The 10,112-nt window shown below is 33.4% G+C and overlaps 1 protein-coding gene across 6 annotated transcripts; it reads left to right on the plus strand.

The window, feature by feature from the left end:
• The first annotated feature begins 1,394 nt into the window (after nucleotides 1-1,394).
• Nucleotides 1,395-9,450, plus strand: LOC131060013 (uncharacterized). Of its 6 annotated transcripts, none has more exons than XM_057993101.2 (9): nucleotides 1,395-1,571; nucleotides 4,158-4,261; nucleotides 4,531-4,620; nucleotides 8,239-8,360; nucleotides 8,462-8,539; nucleotides 8,659-8,727; nucleotides 8,836-8,910; nucleotides 9,011-9,100; nucleotides 9,206-9,449. In XM_057993101.2, exons 3-9 carry the CDS (start codon nucleotides 4,584-4,586, stop codon nucleotides 9,266-9,268), a joined length of 534 nt encoding a protein of 177 aa, XP_057849084.1. In that variant the 5' UTR covers nucleotides 1,395-1,571; nucleotides 4,158-4,261; nucleotides 4,531-4,583; the 3' UTR covers nucleotides 9,269-9,449. The 6 variants fall into 6 exon arrangements, with proteins under 6 accessions (XP_057849084.1, XP_057849085.1, XP_057849087.1 ...); XM_057993102.2 differs by having other exon boundaries at nucleotides 4,158-4,225; XM_057993104.2 differs by having other exon boundaries at nucleotides 4,165-4,225.
• Nucleotides 9,451-10,112: the final 662 nt, after the last annotated feature.

Genomic DNA, 10,112 nt, shown 5'->3' on the forward strand with positions numbered 1-10,112 from the left:
TGGAATGCATAACTATTGTCACAAAGGATTGTACCTATGAAGCTAAGTATGAAACCCACAATCTTGTGAAACATGGGAATACTTTCAGGCCTGTGGGTATACCTACTGTGGTTGACTTCTTGTATGATGAATTTCCTACAAACTAATTTTTGCTGAGAAAAATGATAGAAGTAATACTGAAATTAAGCCTATCCTACAAGGTGATGCACCAAAAGTTCTATCTGAGACCTGCAACCTGCCTATCTCACAAAACCTATTAACAAATAGCCATGAAACTCTCACAATTCAACAAAACATGTAGATGCATAAGTATTTCCTAAAAAGGGTTGAACCCAATGCTTTGCTTGAAGGAAAACCAAATAGTTTTCACAACTACACATCATTAAAATCAATTAACACAATCTAGGACCTACACCTAACATGTATCTTCTTTCATCAAATTCTAATTGAACAAGACAAATCAAAGGATCTTGAAGACAAATCATCAAAATTGATCAAATCATCCATTCAGCAACATGATACAAGAAGTATTAAAAAGGAAAACGATGTTATTTTATTGAAAATAAGGAGCTACTACTATTACAATCTCACAAAGGTGAGCTAAAATGACATCCTTAAGCATGAAGGGCCTAAAATAGTCCACAAACATGCTGAGGAAAGAAAAAAGAACTTGCAATAATGAAGAAGAGGGAGGAATATATAGAAGAGAATCTGAAAAAAAAATGCCTCCTGAAACCCTAGGTGAATTTGCCTAAAATAGCGTTCAAAAGGTATGCAAAACTCTATCAAAAATAGCTCATGTTGTTAAAAATAGCCTTCCAACCCAAGTTGCATTAAAAAGAAACTCTCTACCAAAAATAGCCTCCTGAAAAAACACTTCTCCCTCTATAAAATATGCATGTCATGTGATGCCAAAAATACCTACCCTTCTGAATTTTGCATGAAATGATATATTTCTTCTTTTTTATCCTTTAAATAATCTTTATTTTAACTTTTATTTGAGAACAATTGATTATATTGTTTTAATAAAAGTTAAAATAAAATTATTTCTCTTTTTATTTTATTTCCTTAATTGTTTAATATATTCCTATTTATTTTTTTATTAATAAAATAAATCCTTAAATAGAATTATATTAAACTATAATTTAGCTTTTACTCCTTTATAACTTAGTATATTTTTATTAAGATTTGATTAATAAAATCTTTAAGAAAAATATCTTAATTATAAATAATAAAGGTAAATAAAATAAAAGAGCTTTATGATTTTATGGCTTTTGTGCATGAGCTCCACTACATAAGCCTTGGTTTAATGACTTGTCATAACCATGAGGCTTTACAATAATTGCATGAATGATTTGCTTTTATAAAAACAAATAAAATAAAATAAAGCCCTTTGGGTCTTTTAAAATTAGGGCATGCAATAAAACATCACAAACCCTAAAATTATGCATTATTTTCACTCCTTCTGGAAGAAGCTTTGTCGTCGCTCTCATGCATGAGCTCTATGCTATTCTAGAGCCTGAGATGGAACTTGAGCTTGAGGGTTAAACTCGAACTAGATCTCTTGCATGGTATGTAATCTCTTTTGTAATCTATTTCATCATGCATTTTTCATATTTTACATGCTGTCTAAAATCTCTTCATTCGGCATTAGGGTTTCGTGTGTTTGCATTTTTTCTTTTCTCTTCTCAAACCCTAATATTACTTTGCATTCTAAAGATATGAGGGTTTGAAAATAATAGCTTTGTGCACTGTGTATATCTTTTGAATGAGAATGATCATTTGATTATCATGTTTTTGATATATGACAGTCATATCATGCTTATGATTATGATGCTTTGAGGCACTATGAAATGCTTTGTTGGGGTCTTGGTCTTGCTTTATGTTTATGACAGCTATATACAATAGTGATATGATATTCATTGTCTTTGACCGAGGAATGGACTGTAGATAATTCATTGTATGGCTTTTTGAGACTTTGATTAAGACCGCAGTATGCTACTTTCTCTGCAATATATAACTGAACTGACTTATATCTTGAATCCTCTTGGATTGAGGATTATTCTTTACTATAACCTCGAGACCTTTGTACTGATACCTTCCTGGTGTGTAACTATATTGTAGATCTCTATTCATGGTTGTAGATTATGACTTTGTCATAGTTCCATTGATAACTTTTAGAATGTTCTTTCAGGGCTTATGGTTATGTATAATGCTCAAGATCTTTATCGTTGATGGATTCCTATTGTGATAATGATCTTTATTGCCTTTTCAATATGCATTATTACTAAGAATAAAGACTTTGTATATTTATTTTATTTGTATGGCCTAAGACTACCTTTTTGTTGTTTTGGGTTTTTCAATCCTGATGACCTTCATTTATCCTTATCTTGAGATTGTCTTTTATTCATGAGCGTTGGTTTTTATCCATGAGCACTTTGCTTAATAACCTTTGACTTCTATTCTTGCATGTGTGATGACTTTTCTTGAACAAATATCATTGTTGCTTACAATTGTAGCTGCTTCTGAAGTCATTATACTTTAAAACTTGCACTCTATCTTGTGTCTCCTTTTTGTGAATCCATTTGGGTATGGATTCTCTTGAGGTTTATGTTCATTTTCATTACTTTTGTATATATTGAGCTGCTACAAGCATATTATTGTTATTTCAGGTGCGTTCACTGTTCTCTACTGAGACTACTTCCTCACTATTATGACCTTATGTCCCCTTGATTTTGCTCTTGACCAAAGATGCAAACATGCCAGTATACTGTACTTTTAGCTTTTGACAGTGCTTACTGGTTTTTTGCTCTTTGGTTGTTAACTTCATCTTTCACATTATTTTTGTGCACTGCATGTAACTCATTGATCTTAATCTATTGACTGGGTATGGTGCCTTGTTCGACTTACTAGACCTGTCATCTCATGGTTGTAGCTAATAGAGGCTAAGATTTTGATAGTAGGTATATTGGTTTACTGTACATGTTCTTTGAAAAACTGTAACTACTCCTTGTTGTCTAAGCTTTAATAGAAACAATGATTTCCCTATGGAGTATGTCAGAATACCTTCCTTATGGTTGCTCATGGAGGGCTTGAAACTTTATCTCTCAATGATTGTCTTCTTTTATACCATTGTTCTCAAAATCTATCTCAGATTTTGCATATAATGTTAACAACCTTTTATTGTCTTTGGAAGTTTGTGTGATTTGCATGGCAACGGTTTTATAAACCATCGCACTGTCATGATAGAGACCCTCTTTTAAAGTACTATGACCAATATTTCCTTGATCATTGTATACATTGTTACCCTAGCTGTTAGTAAGGGACTTTTTTTGTATCTTTACTCCTTAATCATTGAAGAAAACCATGTGGATGTCCTTTGGTATTATCAGTGGCATCTTTTGACTGTGAAAGGTTTCTAATATTGTTATTATCCCTTAATGTCTATGGGCATGATAAAGTAATGTTGTAGAGACTAAGGTTAATGTTGTTTATTTATCTTTGCATTGTGACTCAATTTTCTCTACACGGTCTTTATAAGGCAAGGTTTATTTCTCTATTATTGGTTTGAAGATGTCAATACATTGGTAGAAATATGACAAATAAATGACCAGGTGACTAAAACTTTTAGTCACAATAAGTAAAAATGACCAAATTCTAGTCATTTTTTGCAACACTACTCTAAATGACTAAATAAATGACTAATTTGGTCATCGGGTAAGAAAACACAACTAAATAATTAGTCACATAAATAAAAATGACTAAATAGATGACTAATTTGATCATTGGATAAAATACACAACTAAACATCAAATTTATGCTTGAATACACACACACACATATAAGTATATTTATTTACATACACACAAACACACACACTACTAGAGAAGAGGGCATTTTAAGACAATTTTAATATTTTATCTTAAACACATTATTATTTTATTTATCTTAAATTTAAAAAAAAAAATGTCTTAAATTACAAATTAAGACAAAAGAAACTTGGCGGCAAGGGCAGAGGAATGGGGGGAAATGAATTTCCATGTCTGAATAGATTGAAGCGGGGACAATGTGTGTAATTTTTGTCTCATTTTCAAAAAAGTCTTGTGAGACATGGTTATTATCTGCAAAGAAAATGAGGAGGTGCTATTGATTTGCAGATTGTAGAAATGGACAAGAGCATGCTTGGAAATTTGGTCAACGTGCTGGAGGAAGATCAATACAAAATGTTCGACATAATCTATCAGCTTCAAATTAGAGATAGGTTATATTTTTGTTATAGAATTAATGCACTTATATATTCATTAGTATGTGTGAGTTTAATATTTTTTGTGTTTTACAAAAATGGGTTATAATCTATTTTTGCATTGGACCGTGTTTGGATTTTATAAAAAAATTGATAGATTTTTTCATTTCAAACTGGTTATGAAAGGATGCACCTTCATTATTTCTTCATTAACCAGTATGAAAGGATGCACCTTCATTGGTTATGAAAGGTTGCACCTTCATTAACCTTGATTTTGTATTGTGTAGAGAAAATGGCAGGCTCCAGAAGTTCGACGAATTAAAAGTCTCATTAACCAGTAATGCATTGGACTGTGACCAGAAAAGCGAACGATTCAGGTGGATTCTGTAATTGATTCCCATCTACATTTTAGTCAATGATAAATTTCATTTATTTTTGAATTTCAAGGACTCTCTACGTTAGGATCTATCATTAAGTATGTTAGCAAGTTTGTGCAGTGTTTTTTAAAAGTTCCAGAGCTTAGTTCAGTATCATTTTGAAGTTATTGCATGGCTTTGGGCCAAATAGCATGTCCCTTGAATTTATGGTCACATTCAAGCAACAAAAGGCCACTGCCTTACGATATATATAGGAGAACGATTGCAATTGCTTTAAATATCATCATCACAATGATTAAATTCACTTACAAGGAATGTTTAAAGTTGGGTCACTCCTTCCACATGCCAACTGAAAAGGAGATCATCAGATGAGGGTTTGAAAAATAAATTGAATGAATGATTCAATAATCGGATGATTACATTGAACAATACACAGACGTATATATAGAGGTTACAAGACGATGTTCTATAATTAGAACATAACATTAAAATATAAGATTAAAGAGCTAAAAGCTAAATTAAGCTTAAAAGCTAATTAACTAAAAAGAAAAAGCTAAATGCTAAATAAAGCTTAAAAGCTAATTAACTAAAAAGCTAAATGACCATTAAACAAGGAACTAAATATAGGTGACTAAAATATAATTAAATATTCTAATACCCTCCCTTAATGGTCATGCTATCTATCACACCATGCTGCCCTCTAAATTTGAGAAACTTTGCCGGGCTCAAGGACTTGGTGAGGATATCTGCAGTCTGATCTTCTGTAGGAATGTACTGCAGTATCACTGATCCATCTTCAACATGCTAGCGGATGAAATGAAAATAAAGCTCCACATGCTTTGTCCGCTCATGGAAGACTGGATTTTTGGCTAATTTTAGAACCCCTTGATTATCACAAAACAAGGGAGTAGGTCCTGGTTGAGACATTTGCATGTCTGCAAGCATCCTACGCAGCCAAATTGTCTCACATGTTGCCTTAACAGTTCCCCGATACTCTGCTTTGGTCGAGGAAAGGGCTATTGTCTGTTGCTTCTTGTTGGTCCATGTGGCTGCACCTGTACCCAAGCTGAAAACATACCCAGAAGTTGACTTTCTGTCATCAACACAACCTGCCCAATCTGAGTCTGTAAAACCAACCAGCCTAGGATCTTTGCTTCTGCTGTACAAAATGCCAAAATCAGGAGTGCCCTTTACATATCTAAGCACACGCTTCGCTACAACCCAATGTTCAACTTTTGGGGCTGACATGAAGCGAGAAATATAGCTCACAACATAACTGATGTCAGGTCTAGTGGTGATAAGATAGATGAGGCTGCCAACTAGTTGCCTGAATGAAGACTCATCCACTACAGGTGAATCTGATTTGGCTGATAATTTGAGCCCTATCTCCATAGGTGTAGATGCAAGTTTACAATCTTGCATTCGAAACTTATCTAGTAGGCTCTTGGCATACTTTGACTGAGAAATAAATATGTGGCTATCAGTCTGCCAAACCTCTGCACCGAGACAATAATGGAGAAGTCCCAAATCTGTCATATCAAAATGCTGACACAAATTCTGTTTGACCTGCATGATCAGATGTGCTGCATTGCCAGTAATGATGAGATCATCAACATAGACTACTAGAAATAGAATATCATCACTAGTATGTTTGACATACAAATTGGGATCTGAAGGACTACTCTGAAAGCCTTGATCAATCAAGTACTTATCAATTTTGATGTACCATGCACGAGGAGCCTGTTTGAGGCCATAGAGTGCTTTGACTAGTCTATGGGTTAGTGCAGGATCAAGGGGGGCCAAAAAGTGGCGATGTGAAAAAAAAGCCTTCCTCACTCGCCTAAAAACGCGAAAATTTGTGTTGACTTTTTGCTTGGCCTGGGTGTCCATACACCTTGGCCTGGTAATTACCTATGCAAATCGGATATCTGATTTTTATTTGTAATTTTAATTTAAAATATATATTATATGTTACGTATTATATAATACATATTATATTATATATAATATAATACAATATTATATTATATAATATAATATTAAATTATATTATATATTATATAATATTGTATTATATTATATATTATATAATATTGTATTATATTATATTATAATATAATATAACATTATATTATAATATAATATTATATTATATAATATTGTATTATATTATATATAATATAATATAATATAATATAATATTATATTATATTATATTATATTATATTATAATATATATAATATAATACAATACGTATTATATAATATAATAATATATTATATAATATATTATTATATTATATAATATATTATAATATAATATATTATTATATTATATATGTTATTTAAAAATAATTTAAGTGTTGAAATCGGATATCCGATTTTATCGGATATCCGATTTTCTGAGACTTTTATATTTAGACAGCGACAGTCCCGTGAGTCATTTTTAACTCACGGGTCGTGCAAATTTGTCAAAATCCGATATCCGCTCCATCCGATATCCGGTTTTTTGACAAAAAATTGCTAAAAAATTGATTTAGAGGTAAGAATTTTGTCGTTTTGAATCATTTTCATTCATTTTTTGTATTTTTTGTGAATGTTTATTTGATTTTTCATTGAAAATATGGTTTTTTTTCATGAAAACTAGGTTTTTTTAAAATCAAATACCTAATTGTTTAAATTTGTTAACTAAATTTAATTGTTTACATTCAATTAGGTTAAAAATGGGAGATAACAATGAAAACACTGACCAACCACAACTACAACAACCAAACCCTCATTTGCCAAACCCCCCCTCAATTCAAGATTTGATTGCACAAAATTTGAATGAATTGAGGGGGATTGCAGAAGTATATCGTAGGATCCCTCGTCTAAACCCATTGTTTGATCCTCTCACGTCGATCGTAAAAAGTATGGAAACCATGACTAAGGAGCACGATGCCACCCTTTTGTGGCGAGATTCTATGAAGGAAAAATATGCAGATGGCTTGTTGTATAAGGATATCAAGGATCTTGAGATATCCAAAGCCGAAATCCCCTCATTGTTTGTCAATCCCCATACTGGTCAGCCTGTAGATCCCAAAAAAATAAAACTTTCTATCAAATGGTGCACAAATGATGGGATTGTGAAAAACTTTTGGGATCGTTGGTGGATGGTTTTCGACAAACCACCCAACAACAATCTTGATATCCCCTTCTATTTCATAAAAAAATTGTATCCTGAGTTTGTTTTACAGAAACATGTGAACTACTTTGACATCCAACCTTTCCAGGGTGTAGGTTTAGGTATGCCCCAAAATAGACCTGGGGCAGTTAGAGTAGTCCAAGGCCCATATGTCCCCCCTCCTCCTGTTGATCCCCCACCTGCAGTTCAGCATCCTGATATCATTTGTGAGGCGGCTTCACGGACCATATCGGCTATTCACTCTTTGAGTAGCCTTTTGGTTTCTCAGGCTGCGTCAGTAGCTCAGCCTACTTTTGATGGTAGCGGTGCATCAGGTGGTGCTGACACGTCATCCTCGACTCCACACATATGTGTGCCACATAGTTGTGTCATGTGTGGGCACGTATGCTTGGGTCCAGTTGGACAGCCCGTTGATCCTGCTGTGGACAGTGCAGATTACGAGGTGCATGCGATGCATGATGCACCAGAGGTTATTACACAGACTGGAGGATACATTGGGGAGTCCTCACATGCTAGAGGCGAGGAGGCACCGTCATCATACATTGATGATGTATTGGTAAGATTTGTGTTTTCACAGTTCATGTTATATTTTAATTAAATATTTATAAATTAGATAATATTAAGTACTAATTTTTATTTACATGGTCTATTTAACAGTTGATGACCGAGGATGAGTTGAGACAGATTCAGGAAGGCACCTTGTCGGCCATTTCATTTGGCCTCGATAGCTTGACGGTACATATATTATTGCACCTAGTCGTTTGTATTTTATTGTACATACATGTTCATCATTTATGTTTGTATTAATTAGATTATGTAGTAACTTGCATGTATATCTTATTTTACTCTTGTAGGGCACAAGCAGCACAAGTGTGGTGCAGTGTGATCTAGGATCTGGTAGTGCAATTGGAGACAAGGGAAAGGTAATTGAATGCAAATATGATTGAATGAATAGTTTAAATAACTTATAGTGATTATACATGTCTAGACATAGATTGATAGTTTCATATACCTGTTGTGTATATATACAGAGAATCCTTGGCTTCACATCCTTGATGACTACACCCGATATACCTGAAGAAGAAGAAGAGATGCCTCGAGTAGATGTGTGTTTATTTTATTTTTTGATTAGTAGATATAATTTGTTATTATCAGTGACAATTATATGCTAACTTGTATCAATGTCATGTTTCTAAACATATGTAGGTTGTTTATGAAAATATTCAAAACATACCTCCTCTACCGAAGACATACATCAAGAGTCCTGCAAAGCTGAAGAGAAAACGTGGAGATGAGGTAAACATGAATAGTTCAATTAAATAGTTCATTTTTATGTTAACTTTTCGAATGTGAATTATATAATATAACTAATATTAATCGTGGTTTGTTTTTCTTGTGCAGGATCCTTCAGAGCCGAGCAGTGTGGCGAAGAGGATCGATTTTGATGATCCATCAGCAGCTTAGGATGTTATAGATAGTTTTGGGATGCTTACATGTCTAGTTGGCATGTATATTTTGTATATGGACATACATTCACGTATTTAGACATACATTTTGTTTCAGTTGGTGTTTATGCCATATTTGTGTATGGACATACATTTGTAATCATTCGACATTTTTATATATACATAAGTTGATATTCGATCATATAAATTGTTGCTCATCTGTGTGGTGTTATCATGGAAATCTTTAATCTTCATTCCAATAATTAACAATGGTTAATAATGGCTATTTAATGAACAATACAATTCATTTCATTTCATCGTAAGTGTTGTTTTTATAATGAACAATATAATTCATTTAATGAACAATACAATACAATTTATTTAATGAACAATTTACAATTCATTTAATCAACAATACAATAAAATTCATTCAATGAACAATACAATTCATAAACAATACAATTCATTTAATGAACAATACCCTACCCATGCTCCTGTTTTGCCCCCCCACTCGATCGAACGCTCGAGGTCATACCCTACCGGCGTCGTCCCTTGAGCGCCCTAAGTGTTCAAAATTGTCAAACTTTGACGGGCCCTAACTCAGAATCTGTGGCACCTGTGAATGATCCGTTTGAACCTATGGGCCCACGAGAGGGGTCCCTACAAAATCCTATCTCGATTTTTCAAGTTTCCCTATGGTTTTATTAGGGCAGCAATTTTTCGGTTGGCAAAAAATCGTCAGTCTCACTCAATGGAATGTTGTCGCGTGGCCAATTTCTCGTTCAGCTCATCGCGATGACGAACCGTCAACTCCAACATGTCCAATTAGGCATAATTACCTTACGCATGCTCCTGTTTTGCCC

Source organism: Cryptomeria japonica, chromosome 8 (genome assembly GCF_030272615.1).
Source record: "Cryptomeria japonica chromosome 8, Sugi_1.0, whole genome shotgun sequence".
Classification (NCBI taxonomy): Eukaryota; Viridiplantae; Streptophyta; class Pinopsida; order Cupressales; family Cupressaceae; genus Cryptomeria; species Cryptomeria japonica.

Coding starts and splice junctions, on each gene's coding strand:
- LOC131060013 (XM_057993099.2), top strand. CDS start 7,344: ATGGGAGATAACAATGAAAACACTGACCAACCACAACTACAACAACCA. Junction 8,728..8,835: donor CAATTGGAGACAAGGGAAAG/GTAATTGAATGC, acceptor GTATATATACAG/AGAATCCTTGGCTTCACATC. Junction 9,101..9,205: donor AGAGAAAACGTGGAGATGAG/GTAAACATGAAT, acceptor TTTCTTGTGCAG/GATCCTTCAGAGCCGAGCAG.